This window comes from Balaenoptera ricei, chromosome 3, assembly GCF_028023285.1.
Source record: "Balaenoptera ricei isolate mBalRic1 chromosome 3, mBalRic1.hap2, whole genome shotgun sequence".
Lineage (NCBI taxonomy): Eukaryota > Metazoa > Chordata > Mammalia > Artiodactyla > Balaenopteridae > Balaenoptera > Balaenoptera ricei.
The window spans coordinates 147,891,629-147,910,256 of record NC_082641.1 but is presented as its reverse complement, the minus strand read 5'-3'; the positions used below and the strand labels follow the sequence as shown (position 1 = coordinate 147,910,256).

General features: G+C 51.1%; 1 protein-coding gene across 2 annotated transcripts in view; it reads left to right on the top strand.

Moving 5' to 3' along the window:
* Positions 1-18,628, top strand: part of SLIT3 (slit guidance ligand 3) — a 618,579-nt gene that overhangs the window by 529,392 nt on the left and 70,559 nt on the right. For both annotated transcript variants that reach the window (XM_059917657.1, XM_059917656.1), the window contains 5 exons: positions 2,701-2,844; positions 3,655-3,798; positions 6,509-6,672; positions 7,753-7,885; positions 17,430-17,498. In XM_059917657.1, the coding sequence (XP_059773640.1) occupies positions 2,701-2,844; positions 3,655-3,798; positions 6,509-6,672; positions 7,753-7,885; positions 17,430-17,498 (654 nt within the window). The remainder of the gene's footprint in view (positions 1-2,700; positions 2,845-3,654; positions 3,799-6,508; positions 6,673-7,752; positions 7,886-17,429; positions 17,499-18,628) is intronic.

Here is an 18,628-nt window from a genome sequence, read left to right as displayed (position 1 = left end):
CAATCATGACCCGGTAGCCTCGGCTTCCAGAAAACTCCGCTTAGCTCTCTCCCAACTGTATTTCCATTGAGGACTGGACTTTTAAACAGGATGACAGATGCTTCTCTGTTGCCAGAGTTTATGGGCTGTCCTACAAACCTGAAGAGACAGAGACCTAGAAGAAGTCCAGGCTTGCCTCCTCAGACTCAGGCTTTCCAGAGATGAATCCCCCAGCCTACAGGGGCCTTGGTGTTTCTTAGGAAGAATGAGTACAGGTTCTGAAAGGTACACCCAGCAGTTTGCCGAGGCAGTGTGGCCAAGCATTGGGTTTGTCCTGCCGTGGACCACTCTGAACCAACCCTGGCCTGGGGTGGGAGTTTCTGAGGCTGGGTCCTTTCAGGTGTGAGATCCCCATCCTCACTGGAGTCAAAGCCATGATGAAGCAGTAATCCTTCAGGTGGGTCTGCAGAGACAAAAAGGGAGAGAGGCTCAGTGCCCTTAGTTTTGCGTTTGGAGTTTTCCTGGGATCTGGGGCATCTTCAGGAAGATACTGCTCTGAGAATAAGATGGAGCTCTTAGAAAACCGTGAGGCACTGGTTTTGTGTCTGGAGCGCTTGCCCCAAGCTGCTCTTTCTCTGTCCTCCCGCCCAAGCTGCCTGCAGTTTTGTGTGGTGCTTTGATGGATGGAGAGAGAGCAGCAGCCTGGTCTTCTGGAAAATTCTATCGCCTTTTTTCACTCTCCTTATGTTTTCCATTCTCCCAGCCCGAGGAACTCCAGTTCGCAAACCTTACAGTAATGTGATGTTAATTCTGCTCAGTTAAAGAAAAAGATGTCAGGAAATGGGAACCTCCCACTTCCTAGCTGCTGTAACTCATCTTCATTGCCCACCCCATGTACTTCAGTTCCCCAAGAAGCCTAACTCTCTCGAGCCGGAGGAGAAGCTCCAGCATTTGGATGAGTTATAGCTGCTGGGAAAGTCTTTCTCTCGCCTCCCATGTCGAACTTGGGGGTAATTTGCAGCCTCCCCTGTGTATTACCTTCATTTCTGAGTTCTCGTGGACCAGGGCTACCAGGATTTATAAGAAGACCGGCTGAGTTGCAGGAGAGTCAGGCAGGGAGCAGAAATCCAGTTTGAGAATCTTCCAGCTCTGTCAGGTCTCAGGGGAGGGATTCTGAGGAGTATTTGCACCTGTTTTCTCAGCAGGATGGAAGGAGGGAGGCGAGGAAGGCCATGACCAGGAGCACAGAGGGAGCAGACAATGCGAGGGTGGGAACTGTTTCCTCCACACCTGCCCACAGGTGTGGGCATTGCCACCCCCGCAGACCCAGTCCCTATTCGGGAAGAGGGCAGGCAGGCAACCTATATCGAGCCCTTGGGTGCCCAGTTGAACTTTACTGGCTCTGAACCATCCCTATAGGAGGCTTCGCCCCCAGGGGTGCTGTGAGTCAGGCCAGAGCTCCACAAGGAGGGCACTTGAGAGAAGCAGTAGCACCAGGGGCTCATGGAGTGCTCTGTCCCTTTCAGTGCTCTGTGACCAGGAGCAGTGGCCTCCCCTCCCTGGGCCTCAGTATGTCCAGCAGTACAATGGGCCAGCTGGTCCATCTCTCCTGAGCCCTCAGTTCTAACAAGCTCAGGGTGCTCAGCCAGTTAGCAGCTGTGTCTCCACCTACGGGTCTCCTGTTCACAGAACAAGGCCCCCCCCCCACAGGGTGTTTGCTGGGGAAGCTGGATTCTTCCCTCAGCTTTTGTAACTCCATCACTTTCTGCTCCAGCCAGCCAGCTGGGGCTACCTTTCAGGCCTGAACATTTGGGTGGTCTGTGGAGACCCCCTGCCGCTCGCAGCACCTATAGTTCTGCGGGACGCGCTTGCTGCTCAGGTCTCCCATGCAGCCTGCCGCGTGGTGGCTGGGCGTCGGAGGGAAGAGCCCGCTCTCAGAGCTCGAGGGCGGTATTGGAAATGGCAGCACCGAGACTTGATAGGACCGAGCCCACTTAGGAAAACACAGTGTCCCAAACCCTGAATTCTGCAGAGCAGTAATAGAAGCGATGGGCATCCACATCGTCCAAGGAACATTATTCACTTGGGAAAAGTGGTTCACTGGAGGCTTTTCTGTGTGCCCGAAAGCGTGGTCTCTGACCCCAGTGCTATCCGCTGTGTGACTGTGGGCAAGTTACTTAGTCTCTCTGAGCCTCAGCCACCTCGTCCATAAAACAGGACAATGATAAAAACGATGCCCATCTGATGGGCGTTGTTTTGAGGATTTGATGTGATTCTGTTGGTCAAACCCCTCACATGGTACCTGGTACATAACAAGCGCCCAAACTGTAGTAACTAGAAAGGGTCCATTTATATCGGGGATCTCAAATGGTAAAAGAGCCGAAGGTTCTACAAATGCCTCACCCCGTAGGGAGAAGGCATGTTTTGTATTTTCCTCCTGCTCTACTCTGGGGAATCACTACTTAGTGAGAGTATCTGTGGAAGAGAGAAAATAAGTTTGAGAACAATTTGAAATCTGCCAGTCCCCAGGGCATTGAAAAGAGAACTGTACTGAAAGACTTCAAATGCTACACAGTCTGTTTCACACAGGTAGCCCACCCATCCACCCCATGGGGGGCTGGGCTCCCTGCTTCCTGAGGCACAGGTGCTGAAGACCAAACATCTTCAGCATGGAAGCCATTCCCTCCCTGCGTCCTGACCTCTTCGGTCCCCTCCTTCCAGAAACTTGAGTAACAATAAGATCAAGGAGGTGAGAGAGGGTGCCTTTGACGGAGCGGCCAGCCTGCAGGAGCTGATGCTGACAGGGAACCAGCTGGAAACAGTGCATGGGCGCATGTTCCGTGGCCTCAGCGGCCTCAAGACCTTGTGAGTTCCCAGGGCCCGGGCCAAGGCCAGAGGGAGGGAGATGGGAGAGCAGGGGCATCAGAGGGGCCGTGAGGGCTGGCGGGCAGCAGACTGGGCCCGGGCGCCGGCCTGGCCTGCTGAATCCTGGAGCCGGAGAGACATCAGACATTTCCCAGCCCTGGATGGGAAGGAACTTAGCATCCTAAGCACCCCCCAACACACACACACACACACACACACACACACTAAAAGACACTAGCCCTAATGTATACACAGGTATAGATTCATACCAGAAACAGGCACATACTCACACATGTACACAAACATAAGCATTACACATGTACATGAAAATGGCATATAGACACACATGCAACATGTGGATAAACACATACACAAACAAGCATGTGCATATAAGCACACACACATACACACAAGCTGATGTCCACAGCCACATCTTGATTCTTCCCTCTCCTCCCCAAAATATACATACACACCCTAACCACCATACAATATACATCTGGACACGTACACATGCATGACACCTGCTTCTACTGTAAATACAGCATCTGCAGCCAAGAATGTGCATACACATTTACAGGTAGCCCCAGTGGGGACCCAGGCCCAGCTGTCACAGGACAAACCTCAGCAATGTGACTGGTCTGAGCTTGGATTTGGCAGAAGCATCCCAACACACGCGCGCGACACACACACACACACACACACACACACACACACACACACACACACACACACACACACACACACACACACACACCCGTAGGAGGAAAAGGATGGCACCTGTGCTTGCTCACCCCACCCTTCTCCCTGCAGGATGCTGAGGAGTAACCTGATCAGCTGTGTGAGCAATGACACCTTTGCTGGCCTGAGCTCAGTGAGGCTGCTGTCCCTCTACGACAATCGGATCACCACCATCACCCCCGGAGCCTTCACCACGCTTGTCTCCCTGTCCACCATGTAAGTCCCCCTGGACCAATGGTGCACTCATTCTGGGCTCCTCTCCTGCAGACCTCTCCTCTCACAACACCCTACTATATTTGGCCCAAGGTCATCTATCCATCTGTCAACTTAAACACTTGGCAGGCTCCCTCCATGTGCCAGGCACCATTTGCTACTGAGGATTCCCAGACGTGGGCCCTCCTTCCTGGAGCTCACAGCATAGCGAGTTGCCACAGAAGGGAGGTCCGCAGTGATATGAAAGCCTAACATAGGCTTTGTTGAGGAACGCTGGAGCTATGCTCTGGAAGGTGAGTGGGAGTTGGCTTGTTTGTGAAAGCAGAAAGTGTATTTCTTTCAGCGGGAACAGCATGTGCAAAGGCCCTGTGCTAGGTTGAAGCAGAGCAGATATGCGGGACTGAGCAAAGTCCAATGTGCTCATAGTACAGAGTGGGCAAGGCTGGAGTGGAGACCAGGGCCAGGCTGCAGGACTGCCGTGGGCCATTTTGGTCTTCATCCAAAACACATCAGGAAGCCACAGAAGCTTTTAAGCAGGCCAGTGACATGATGTGACAGGGGGTTTTAAAATGATGTCACTGACTGCTTAAATGTGTATCAGAACCAGTTAGAATCTAGCTTTCTGGACGAATTTTTCTGCCCACAATATTCACTGTATTGGTAAGGGAGGCTGTTTAGAATAATGGTGAAAGCTTTGGGCTCTAGAGCCAAATTTTCTGGGTCCATGTCCTAGCTTTACCTCTTGTTAGCTGTGTGCCTTGAAAGAGTTACTTCATCTCTCTGTGCTTTAATTGTCCCTTCTCATAATCCACCTCATAGGATTGTTATGAGGACTGAATTTGTTAATATTGGTAAAATGCACAGCAGGGGCCTGAGATATAAAAAGTACTCAGCACATGTTAGCTTTTATGGATTCTCATAGTATTTCCATGTGGCTCTGTTACCCTTAGTTGGTGGTTCATGTTTCCCTCCCTTGCCTTCTCCAAAGACCCTTTGGAAGACAGAAGAGAAAGCCTATTGCTGCATCTCCTGTTGCTGCCCGTGGTCATGCTCCCATTCAGCCACCTCACTGGCAATCAAAGCCAAAGTCACAGAATGTCCTAAAGGCCCCACGCAGTCTAGTCCCTCAGAACCTCCTTGCATTCCAGCCCCACTGGCCTCACTGTTCTGCGCACACCCCAGGCCCACTTCCACCTTAGAACTTTGCACTGGCTGTTCCCACTCCCTGGAAAGCCCTCCCCCTAGCTCCCTCCCCTCCTTCTATTTTTTGCTCAAATGTCAGTTGCCTCAGCCCCATCCCACCCCTCTGCCATCACCCCCAGTTCTTCCAGCCTTGCTCTTCTGATTTTTTCCATAGCACTGACCATTTTCCTAACATACTATACTTTTTGTTGTTAATTACATATCGTCTGCCTCCCATCAGCTGGAGCATACGTTCCAGAAGGATGAAGGACGGGGATATATGACTGTTTTGTTCACTCCTCTATCCTCAGTGCCTACACCTGAGCCTGGCACTAAGCCTGGCCCATTATATAATGGTGGAATAAGTGGATGAGTTGAATGAATGTGTGACGTGAAGATAGAGGACAGTGGGTTAGGAACTAGCACGGGTGGGTTGGCTTATCTCAGCCCACTTCTCACCCCTCCTGGATGCCTCTGCACTGGGAATCCAAAGACACAAAAGATGCCGAGAGGGCTAGAGTCACAAAGCATGAAGGGAACCAGCTCCGACAGGGGAAGGAACTTGCCCACCTTCTCACAGCTCCTGAGTGTCAGAGCCAGAATCAACCCCAGGAAGGACTGACTCCCAAGCCCTTAATTGCCATGTCAAACCGCAGCCCCTCAAGGGCTCTCCAGCCCTCTTCTGTAACCTCCCTAAGTTTTACATTCCTCATTTGTGAGATGAGAATACTGTCCCCTCCTTCCTAGGGTTGCTGTGACAAGTCTGAATGAGAAAATGGATTTGTAAAGCGCTCGGCCCGGTTCCTGTCCTCTAGGAAACCCTCAGAAAGTGATAGCTGCCCTCATCCCTCCATCTGTCCCATCACTGCATCTGACAGATTCGTATAAAGTGCCTATGCCGATGTCCTGCTAGTTCCTGGAGACACAGAGCAGGACAGACAGACCTGGTCCCTCCCCTCCCCTCCGGGAATTGAGAGTCCAAAGAGGGAGGCGTTACCAGCTCGGATGGATGCTGTGAAGGAAATGAAGGGGGATGAGGGGGGAGAACGGGACAGGGCAGAACTTTTCATTTCCCTTGAGACGAGGGGCTTCTCTGAGGAGGGGTCATTTAAGCTGAGGGCTGAAGGAAGAGGAGGGGCCAGCCAGGTACACCGTAGAGGAATTCATCCCCGGCGGGAGGAGCAGCACACATGAAGGCTCTAAGTGTAAGAAAATCTCTGCGGAGGAATTGAGGCAGTTCACACAGCTGGAGCTCATCAAACAAAGGCGGGCATGGTGGAGACCGCGTCATATCCATCCGCGGAGGTCTGGAATGAGACCCTTGCAAAGACTGCCTCCGGGTTTTAGAAGAGAGTCTGCCTTCCTTTTCCCAGACCTTCTACCTCCTTCGTCCTTTCTCCTTCCCCTGAACCGGAAGCAGACCTGCCTGGAGAGCCAGGCCCTAGGCTTGCAGACCTGGATCCCAGGACCAGCTCCCACGGGACAAGGGTAGAGGCTAACCATTCAGAGAGGGGCCCTTCTCTCCTCCCAGAAACCTCCTGTCCAACCCCTTCAACTGCAACTGCCACCTGGCCTGGCTCGGCAAGTGGTTGAGGAAGAGGCGAATCGTAAGTGGGAACCCCCGGTGCCAGAAGCCCTTCTTCCTCAAGGAGATTCCCATCCAGGACGTGGCCATCCAGGACTTCACCTGTGAAGGTAAGAAGGCTGGGGGCGGGGCAGGGGAGCAACACCTGGGAAGACAAGGGAGCTACAAGAGAAAAGAGGTGCGGGCAGGCGGTAACTGCAGGTCAGGACCCCCCGAGATCTGATTGTCCTCTGCCCTCAGCATGCAGCCCAAGCTCTGAAGGGCTCTGCAAGCCTGCTTCTAGCCCACATGGCTCTGTCATGCAAATTAAGAACAGGTGCCTCTTTCTAAAGACATTTGACCTCCATCAGTCAGAAATCTGTCATAATATACTGCTTTTGTTAAAACGAGATACTTTACAGCCATCTGTGAAGACACTGTTGTACCAAATATCTTAATCTGCCGTATCCACAGTGAGGTTGGCACTCATTAGATGGTGGAGCACCCTTGTGCAGTACGCTACCTACACAACTGTACATGGGAGCCCTGGGCCGAAGTTTTCCTGCCTGCATCATCATGAGGCTGAGAGTATGTGCTCATGAGAGACAGACTTCAAGATGAGCTTCTGGGAAATTCCTGTCACTGACTAGGCAGTACGAATACCTGAAGATTCAAGGCTTTGAGTGTCAGGATTCCGGAGGGCATATTTGTTTGCATAAATTCAAGCCAGTACAATTTTTACTTGGTCAACTTTAGGTTATATAGAGACGGATGAACTGGTTTGTAGATTAACTGAGGTTAAGGTATAATGAGGGCTGGGGACACATTGACCACGCCAGAGGGATTGTATAGTGGAAGGTGTGGAGAGAGGGAGGAGAAGGAGGGGAGTAGATAGGGCCCTGCCCCTACCCTGACCACTCCTTCAGTCAATTTGGCTTATCCAGACCTGGTTAACAGTAACCTCTTATATATCTAACACCTGGTTAATCAAGTTTTTAGCGTCTTTGTTTTATGTTAAATGTGGTAGAAGATGGGCAGCCCTGTTCCCCAACCCAGGTGCATCTTCTTCCCCTTCCAACCACGGATAAGACCAGCAAGCTCCTCATTCCCAGTTCTGGCTCGAAGCGGAGGGCTTCCCTTTCCTGCAGGCAGCTGGGTCGGGGAATGGGCCTCTCTCACCTGCGCCATGCTCACTCCCCGGCTCTCCACAGGCAATGATGAGAGCAGCTGCCAGCTGGGCCCGCGCTGCCCCGAGCAGTGCACCTGCGTGGAGACGGTGGTGCGATGCAGCAACAAGGGGCTCCGCACCCTCCCCAAAGGCATCCCCAAGGACGTGACGGAGCTGTAAGTACCCCCCCCACCACCGACACCCCGTAATCCCGCCACTACCGGCATCCGTCACACTTCACCCCTGCAAGCAAGACAGCCTGAGGATGCCCTACCTGAATGGGTCCCAGCAAGGTGGTGTCAGAGCCTCAGCAGGGGGCAGGCAGCAGCTTGCACGCGGGGACAGGAAGCTCCCCTCCCCAAGCCTCTGCCTGGCAGGTGACGGTATTCAGAATACAAGTGGGAGGGCTGTTGTCTCGTTTTCTCTGTCATCCCCCCGTCCCCTGCTCTGCCTTCTGATTCCCCCATAGTCCCTCAGTCTGACACCAGAAACAGCACAGGATAATCGTCAAAACATGGGCCCAGAGGCACTATGGCTTACCAAGCACTTCTACAAATATGATCCTGTTCTACCTTAAAAATACCCATTTTACAGATGAGATCTTAGCTCTGGGTTCTGCTCACTCTCCACCCAGGAGCCTTCTTATTGCATAGCCCAAGCTCCTGACACTAACTCCTCAGGGGCTCCTCCTGCCGCAGAAGCTCCCAGTTAAATGAAAGAGAGGCCCTTCTCTTCCTGAAGGGCTCTTACTCTTGTGGACAAAACGTTATTTCTGCCCCCGGGGAAGCTCAGAGCGTCCCACAGGCAGGGAGGCCTCTCGGGAAGGTCGCAGGAGCAGCGCAGCTGCGGCCCGGTGAGCCCCACACACGCACAGGCATGCGAGCCCCGTTCAGTCTCCCATTCGTTCGCTCAACACGTATTTGTTGGGTGCCTGCCACTTGCGTCAGGTACTCTGCTAACACTGGAGAGACAGTGGTACACAAAACAGGCATGACCCCTCCACGCGTGGGCTCATGGTTTAATGGGGGAGGTTGACATTCACTCGATCATCTCAGAGGCACATGTGACATGACAGCCGTGAAAAGCGCTACAAAGAAGAGGAATCAAGGTTGCTATGACATCCCAAAGTAGGGAGATTTGACTTCAATGTGAAGATTGGAGAAAGCTGCTCTGGGGAGGGGGGCGGGGGTGGAGCTGGAATCTAAAGGGCAAGGAGAGGAGGACGGGAAGGGAGGGAGGCTGCCCGAGCTAAGGCCGCCTGCTGGGAGGAGACAGAGCCAGGAGAGGGGCTGGCGGAAACCCAGAGAGCCCGGCCAGGCCACGCCACCAGCCACCTCTCACTCTGGCCCTCTCTGCCCGGACCCCAGGCACACCCCCCTCCTCTGGGCCAGCTTAGCACGCGCCCTCTGGCTCTGCCGGTGCCTCATGGGGTGGAAGCTGACCACGCTCTGGTCTAGAATGGCTGAGAGGTTCCTGGGTGTGTGTTACAGCTCCTGGCGTCTCCTGACACTCAGCGAGGCTGTAACCAGGGCTGCCAGCCCAAGGGAAAGAAGGAAAGTTGGGATAGTCACTGAAAAGTCTGTGTCAGCCCTGGGTTTGGGCTGGGGCCGTGCCCTCAGAGATGTGCATGAGAAGCAGTGTGGTGAGCTCCACGCCCTTTCCCTGGTGGGCTGGGCTGGGCTGGGCTTGGGGTGGGGACTGCAGGAAATGACCCAGGTACATGCCTCCTTCCTGGGCTAATTGAGTGCCAAGTGTCACGTGTCAAAGAGAGGAAAATGCCGTGAAAACAGGCCCTCAGACGCTTTTCCCCAAAGCTCACGAAACAGAGATTGAAACGACAAAGATAATTGGCCATAATTATAAGGTAAACTTCAGAGCTTTGGGAGGAGACCTGATTTCCTGCTTTGGAAATGATGGTGCTTCCCTCTGCCAGATGTGGGTTCCAGAGCCCGCCAAGGAGGGCAGCCCTCACCCCTGTTCCCAAACCATCTCCTGGAGGGGAGAGGGAATATCTGGGGAGAGCAGAGGGAGGCAAGAAAAGAGATGCCAGAGAAATTGAAAGCTGGCAGGCCCAGAAAACTGGGACTTGGAGGTCTCTTGTTCAGGGACACTGGCTGAGTCCAGATTCAGTGTTTCCAACACTGGCTTTCCAGCTCCCTTGGCATCATTAGTTATCTCAGGCAGAGCTGCCAACTTACAAAACAAAATGAAGTTTAATTAACTGAGAAGGGGTGGGTAGACGTATGTGTGTATGTGTGTGTACGTATATGTTTGAATGTATCTGTGCATGTAAACAGATGAAATGCAAGCTCAGAGAGGTTAAGTATATACATATGTATATATATATTCAAACTGTATTGGATAATTCAAAGGTATTAGAGCCAGGCACCGCTCCAGTGCTTTCCACAGAAAGTCCCATCTAATCTTCATAATCACTTCAAGGTGGTGATTATGATCAACCTCATTTTACAGATGAGGAAACAGAAGCTCAGAGAGGGTAATTAATTTGCCCAAGGTCACACAGCTATTAGCTAGTGGAGCCTGAATATGAGGCTCAGCTGCCTGACTCCGGAGTTGCCCGTGCAACACCCCAGGCCCCCAGTCGGACTACTGGCTTGGAGTTGGGGCTCCTGGAAGGGGGCTGCCCTCCTCCTCCTTCACCATTCAGTAGGTCCAAGAATTCTTTGTGTGGCCCTCGTCAGCACCACAAAGCTCGAAACAGAAATGGGGAACAATCCATTCAACGCTCCGTGTGGATTTTTTTTTTTAACGTCTTTATTGGAGTATAATTGCTTTACAACGGTGTGTTAGCTTCTGCTTTATAACAAAGTGAATCAGTTATACGTATACATATGTTCCCATATCTCTTCCCTCTTGCATCTCCCTCCCTCCCACCCTCCCCATCCCACTCCTCTAGCTGGTCACAAACCACCGAGCTGATCTCCCTGTGCTATGCGGCTGCTTCCCACTAGCTATCTATTTCACGTTTGGTGGTGTATATATGTCCATGCCACTCTCTCACTTTGTCACAGCTTACCCTTCCCCCTCCCCATATCCTCAAGTCCATTCTCTAGTAGGTCTGTGTCTTTATTCCCGTCTTACCCCTAGGTTCTTCATGACCTTTTTTTTTTTCCTCTTAGATTCCATATATATGTGTTAGCATACTGTGTTTGTTTTTCTCTTTCTGACTTACTTCACTCTGTATGACAGACTCTAGGTCCACCCATGGATTTTCATGCGAGGCAGACGTGTCCTCGTGTGCTTGCGCTGGGGCTGAAACAGAGCATTTAAATGCAGATCAACGCAAAGGTTGACCTGCTCGAAATGCTCTAGTAGTTCTAAGGCTGGCAGGGCAAGGGTGCAGTCTTCTGAAAGGGTCCCTCAGGGGCCTGGGCTGCAGGCTAGAGGCAACGTTGGAGTTCAGAGTGTTCATGAAGGGCTTCCTACAAAGAGCGTTTTCCCACACCACCGCGTCTGCATTTCTGAAGTGAAACCTTTTGATTCCGCATCCTCTGAGCCTTGATGCCAGGTCGCCAGGGACATTCTGCACTTAAAACAGCTCCCTCGCAGCTCCCACTAGGCTCCGCAGTGCCAAATGCAACAGCACCTGGGGAGTTCTGGGGTCTTCATCACATAGACGATGTTTCCTGAGCATCTACTGTTGCCTGCTAGTGTACAGGGATGCTCTAGTGAGCAAAACAGACATGGTTCTGCCCCATCATCACAAATTCACACAAAGGATGTCCCCAGGGTGTGCGGGGGACGGTATCAGGGAAACGAAGCTCAAGCGGAGGCCAGAGCATCTATGTGAGGTAACAAGGAGGGAGAAGAGGGACCAGCGGGTGCAAAGACCTGCCCCCCGCACCAGGCGGAGCGTGGGGCGTTCGAGGAGGGGTAAGGTCAGTGGAGGTGGAACCAGAGGTCAAGGGAGAGTTTGCTGTAAGGTGAAGGCAGGCAGGGACTGCAAGGGTTAATTTTGTGTGTCAACTCCGCCACGCTGTGGTGCCCAGTTGTTTGGGCAAACATGAGCTAGATGTTGCCGTGAAGGTACTTTGTAGATGCATCAACATCTACAGTCAGTTGGCTTTTGAAGTAAAGGAGATCACCCTTTCTAAGGTGGAGGTGGGCCTCATAAAATCCGTTGAAGACCTTAAGAACAAAAAACTGAGGTTTCCTGGAAAAGAGGGAATTCTGCCTCCTGACTGTAACATAAAAATGCTGCTTGAATTTCAAGTCTGCCTGCCTGACCTTCCTTAGAATAAATTCTCTCTTCATCTCTCTCTCTCTCTCTCTCTCTCTCTCCCTCCCTCCATATGTGTGTGTATTAATATATGTGTATATGTAATATATTCATATTCCCTGTTGGTCTGTTTCTCTGGAGAATCCTGACTGGTACAGGACAGACCACCGAAGGCTTTGCAGGATTTGAGCAAGAGTTGGGTAGCCCTTCTCCAACAAGCAGTGGAAGACAGGGGAGGATTTTAAGCAGGGAGAGAGGCCGATATAATCAGCATAGTCCTAACCAGAGCCAGGCTGGAGCCCAGGGCGACTGGCATGGTGGGCTCCAGAGGCTCTAGAATCATCTGTGTCATTGCCCATCCTCCAGGGTCCTGAACTTCCCTGTGTCAGATGAGGATGCTGTCAGCATCCCTGAATCCCAGTGGTCATTTGTGCATTTATTCAACTGTTTAGCAAATGCATGCATTTGTGGAGCACGGCCTGCCCTGCAGATGGAGCTAGGCCAGGCCAAGGGTACTCCTTGACACCACTGTAGGTTTTTGTCTTTTTAATCCAAGGTCCTGTGAACAGCCTTTCACCACATTCATTCATTCATTCAACAGATATTTGAGGCCCTACCATGAGCTGAGCTGAGCATACTATGCTCTGGGATACAGCAGGAAGCAAAACTGGCAAAACCCCCTGCTTCGTGCAGCTTACATTCTAGTGAGGGTTAGCAAATCAGTTACAGAGTAGAGCATATCCTCTTGGGCTGAGAGGGCCAAAAGTGAAAATAAGAGACACAAAGTGGAGAGGTGAAGCAACATAGGGCTGACTTCTCGGGCTCTGGAGTCCAACAGATCTGCATTTAGATCCCGGCTCCTGAGCTTACTGCTTATACCTCTCTGCGCCTCAGTGTTCTTGACAACAAAATGGACAAAAATACCCAGCAAAATACACCCCCCAACGCCAGAGGATTAAAGGAGATAACAGACCAGAGTCTTTCTCCCAAAGCACTGGCGTGTACACCTCAGCTAATGCCGGTGAATTTTGTCTTGGTTTTGTTATTGGCCTTGTCATTGTGCTGTCTGTGAGGTTGAGTAACGTACCTCAAGCCACACAGCAAGCCCAAGCCCTAGGCCCACCCTCCAATGTGCTTGCCACAGGGTCTTCTAAAAAGACCCCAGCAAGGAGACTTGGGGTTTCGGTGTTTTGTTCTGGGTTCCATCTTAGATGCCTCAAGTTTGCTAAGTAATTGTAGCAAACAAACGAGAGAGAGTCAGAGAACGAGCAGCGGAAAAGGGTGAGAGAGCGTTGCCAGGCTGAGGCCAGACTCCTTCAGGCTGCTCCCTCCCCTGGGGTTAATCAGTCTCCCTCTAGCAGAGATGCTCTCTGGACCAGCGCCTCCCCAGCAGCCCTGCTCATTCATCCAGCTTCCGCCTCCCAGCTTCCCTCCATGCCACTCATCCACAAAGCACTTCCTGCAGGTGACCAGGTGGCGGCCCAGCTCGGCTTGTCTCCCCTCCTTCAGCCTGCGTAGACCCCGGAATCCCACCATGCCCGCAGCCTCCCTGCCCAGCGGAGGGAGCTGGAAGCCTCCCCTCAGATGCCTGCCCCTCCACCTCCATCACCTGATGAAGGGCAGGGCCAGTGTCCACACAAAATGTAAACGTCCTGCAGGTAATGCTGGGGAAGAGGCATTCAGGAAGCTCTCCAAAACGCCGGCCCCTGCACCTGTCTGCAGTCATGGCCTCTCCTTGCACTTTGGTTTCTAGGGAGTCTGGGGTTTTTTTTTTTAATTTTTTTTTTTTTTAATAAATTTTATTTATTTATTTATTTATTTATTTATTTATTTATTTTTGGCTGTGTTGGGTCTTCGTTTCTGTGCGAGGGCTTTCTCCAGTTGCGGCAAGCGGGGGCCACTCTTCATCGCGGTGTGCGGGCCTCTCACTATCGCGGCCTCTCTTGTTGCGGAGCACAGGCTCCAGACGCGCAGGCTCAGCAATTGTGGCTCACGGGCCTAGTCGCTCCGCGGCATGTGGGATCCTCCCAGACCAGGGCACGAACCCGTGTCCCTTGCATTAGCAGGCAGATTCTCAACCACTGCGCCACCAGGGAAGCCCTGGGGGGTTTTTTAATTGAGTTATAATTAACATATAATATTGTATTTGTTTCAGGTACATAGTGATTGAATGTTTTTATACATTATGAAATGATCACCCCAATAAGACCTGTTACCATCCATCATCATATACAATGCTATTGACTATATTCCTTATGCTGTGCATTTCCTCCCCGTGACTTATTTATTTTATAGCTGGGAATGTGTGTCTCCTAATCCCCTTCACCTATTTCATCCGTCCTCTGGCCCCCTCCTCTCTGGCAACCACCAGTTCTCTGTATCTGGGAGTCTGTTCCTGCTTTATTTTGGTTTTTAGATTCCACATTTAAGTGAAATCATACAGTATTTGGCTTTCTCTGTCTGACTTATTTTACTTACATAATACCTTCTAGGTCCATCCATGTTGCTGCAAATGGCAGAATTTCATTCTTTTTATGGTTGAGTAGTATTCCATTGTATATATACCACATCTTCCTTATCCATTCATCTACTGATGGACACTTAGGTTGCTTCTATGGCTTGGCTGTTGTAAAGAAGACTTCTATGAACATTGGGGTCCATGTATCTTTTTTTTTTTTTTATAAATTTATGTATTTTATTTATTTTTGGCTGTGTTGGGTCTTCGTTGCTGCGCGCAGGCTTTTTCTAGTTGCGGTTCGCGGGGGCTACTCTTCTTTGTGGTGCGCGGGCTTCTCATTGCAGTGGCTCCTCTTGTTGCGGAGCACGGGCTCTAGGCCCACGGGCTTCAGTAGTTGTGGCACGTGGGCTCAGTAGCTGTGGCTCGCGGGCTCTAGAGCGCAGGCTCAGTAGTTGTGGCGCACGGGCTTAGTTGCTCCGCGGTATGTGGGATCTTCCTGGACCAGGGCTCGAACCTGTGTCCCCTGCATTAGCAGGCGGATTCTTAACCACTGTGCCACCAGGGAAGCCCGGAGTGTATATGTATCTTTTCAAATTAGTGTGTTCGTTTTCTTTAGATAAATTCCCAGAAGTGGAATTACTGGATGTATGGTAGTTCAATTTTTCATTTTTTGAGGAAACTTCATACTGTTTTCCATAGTGACTGCACCATTTTACATTCCCAGCAGTGCACGAGGGCTCACTTTTCTCCACATCCTTGCTGACACTTGTTGTTTCTTGCCTTTCTGACAATAGCCATTCTGACAGGTGAATGAACTGACCACAGTGTGATCTGCCCCACCTCCCACTGTCCTCCCTTCACCCACCAGACTTTGGCCTCCCCAGCCTTTCCTTCAAGTTCAGGGCCCTCCCCAGGCTGCAGTCTCCTATGCTGCATCTCCTCCTTGGCTGCATCTTTCTGCAGGAAGCTTTGGGCATTGTCTATCACTACACCTTGTTCCTTTCCTTCAAAGCACACACTGCAATTTGTAATTTATATCACTTTATGTGTGTGTCCCTTCTCTCTCCCTCCCTCTCTCTCCTTCTCCCTCTCCCTCTCCCTCTCCTTCTCTCACTCTCTCCTTCCCCTCTCCCTCCCTCCTTCCCACACACACACATTAGATTTTTAAATGCCAGAAAGTAGGCACCACCCCTATCTTATTTACCAGTATATACGGTACCTGGCACATTGCAGTTGCCCAATAAGTATTTCTGCCTGAATAAATGACTACATCAGTGAATACATTTCTCTTAGCTCCTCTGCCTGAGGGCATAATCTAAACGCGTGTGCTGCTGAATTTTAAGTCAGATGATCCAGCTCCCTGAAGGCAGAAATGGGGTCTGGTTCATCTTTGTATCTCCCCCAGCATCTAGCATAGTTCTTAGAGAAATAGATATACAACAAAGATTGAGGACCAAAGGGACATTAATCCAACATGCCATGGCAACCAGAGACCGTGTGGGGTCCTGCCCAATGTTCTGTGCCACGAGGATCCCTCAGGGCCAGCCAAGGGAATAAAGTCACTTGGCCTTAATTTAAGGTAATGCCCAATGCCTTACCTTTAAGGTAAGGTAAGGACAAGTTGTCCTTAAAGCTAAGCCCGGTTTGGTCATTGACACACTTACCCATATCACATTTTAACCCATTTCATCCCATTCAGTCATTTTGTGCTGGGTCTACTGGATGCCAGGCAGTGAGCTAGCACCTCATTACTCAAAATGTGGCCTATAGACCATGAATGAGCTCCACCATCTCCCAAGAGCCTATCACGAATGCAGACTCTCCAACCTGATGGCAGACCTACTGGATCAGAATCTGCTTTTTAGCAAGATCCCAAGTGATTCATATGTACATTACAGTTTAAGAAGCCCTGAGCTAGAAAAAGGTAGACCTAGAGAGGATCTGCCTTCGTGGAGCCTAAGGCAGGCACAGCACCAACAAACAGCAGCAGCCGGATGTTGACTCTTATGGGAGAGGAAGCTATGAGAGCTTTATATCAAGGGAGACTCACCCAGGAGCTGAGAGTAGACCTTATAAGCCATCTTAAAGATTTTGCTGTTTTGTCCTTAGAGCAACAGGAAGCCCAGGGAAAGGGGTCTACAGCAAGGGTGGGGATAAATGAATCAGCCTATGTCCCCTCTTTAGGGTAGCAATAACCTTTGTAATTCATCATCAAAGCACGACTTCCTTCTCTATCTTCAACCACGCTCGGGTGTCTGATGAGCAGCTTGGCACAGGACCCCGCGGTCCAGGCAGGTCTAGGCTCAGCCTTTGCCCATTCAGGAGGGGTCTCCTTCTGTTGGTGCGGCCTCATTCTGAACCCCATCCCCTCCTGCCTGTGGTCCTCCTGCTGGGGACCACAGCACGGGGCTCCAGGAACATGCCCTGTCTCCTCAGTTTCCAGATGCATATCAGAGATACTCAACGTGGAATTAGGGTTCTTAATGGCTCAGCTCTCCACACACTCTGGTAGCTAAATAGAGGCCGTTTGGAACTGTGATAAAACTGCAGTCAGAGAGACCTGGGTTCAAGTCCTAACTCAGCCACTTGCTGTGTGACCTTGGGCAAGCATTTTAACATCTCTGAACTTCTGTTTTCTCAACTGTGAATCCCTGCCATGTAAGGGTATTGTGCAAGCCAGGTACAAAGTGGGTGCTTTATTCAACAAATAATTTATTGAACACCTACCGTGTGCCACTCTGTACACAGTCTTAGGGGACTCCAACCCTGGGCAGTTTTAGGCAAGAGCCCTGCCATCATGGAGCTTAGCAGCCCAGTGGGGAAAAGTGTCATTAGTTGAGCAATCACACAAATAAATATTAGATGACAAATGTAGTATATGCTTTGAAGTGCAGGAAAAAAGAGCTATGAGAGAGCAAAACAGGGACCCAATCCAGCCTGGGAAGTCAGGAGAGGCATCTTGAGATAACGGCAATGTGCCCAGTGTCTCTTTGCCCGACGTGACTCTGCACCTCTCTTTCAGGTACCTAGAAGGAAACCACTTAACAGCCGTGCCCAAGGAGCTGCCCACCCTCCGGCACCTGACACTCATGTAAGGAGCCCAGCGTTGGTGGGATATTTCATTTTCTGTCCTTGGGGAGCGCAGGAAACTGATGCAGAGGGTGGGTAGGGCAGTGCTGCAGGCTTTGGGGCATTCCTGCACTTTTTTTTTTTTTTTTTTTTTTTTTAATAATGCTCTTGGGAGCAGCTCCTGTTTCGAGGGCCAGTTGGGCCTGCTGACATTACTGCTTTTATTTATTTTTTTATTTTATTTTATTTTATTTATTTATGGCTGTGTTGGGTCTTCGTTGCTGTGCAAGGGCTTTCTCTAGTTGCGGCAAGTGGGGGACACTCTTCATCACGGTGCGCGGGCCTCTCATTATCGCGGCCTCTCTTGTTGCGGAGCACAGGCTCTAGACGCGCAGGCTCAGTAGTTGTGGCTCGCGGGCTTAGTTGTCCTCGGCATGTCGGATCATCCCAGACCAGGGCTCAAACCCGTGTCCCCTGCATTGGCAGGCAGATTCTCAACCACTGCGCCACCAGGGAAGCCCCCATTCCTGCACTTTTCCCCCTGGGTGGAGCAGCAAGAGGCAGCTGGGAAGGATGGGCTGGCTGGATGTGCCAGGTCTTACCCAGTGAGGACTTCACGCAGAAGTACCCAGATCCTGGCCTCATTGGCCACCTGTGGCACCTTCCTCCTTGGCTTGGAGCCTCTGACCTTCTGGTCTCCCAATTAAATTCCCGAGATCCCTCAGTTTCTTGCAAGCTGTGGCTACACTTAAGTTTGCCAAAAGCATAAATTTGGCATTTCTTCTTCCTCCTTCTTTAGTTACTCAGAAAATGTTCTAAGGAGCTGGTTCAAATTGAGGTTCCTTCAGGTGGGAGCTGCTACTGGCTCCAAGTCGGCCAAAACCCAGGAAAACCTCTGAATGAGGAGCAGGGCTGCTGGGCACGGGCGGGGCCCAGGAAGCTGGGGAGCCCTTGAGCTTTGTCCCTCACTGCCTTGCCCAGAGGGCACCCAGGATCCTTGGGCAAGTGCTGTTGAAAGATGCCCCATCTGCTTAGGGGGCAGGGAGCCCCGGAGCAATGGCCCTCTACCTCAGCTGATTATATATCACAGTAGTTTGGGGTTTGTTTTAAATACTGATGCTCAAGCCTGCCTTACACCAATTAAATCGGAAT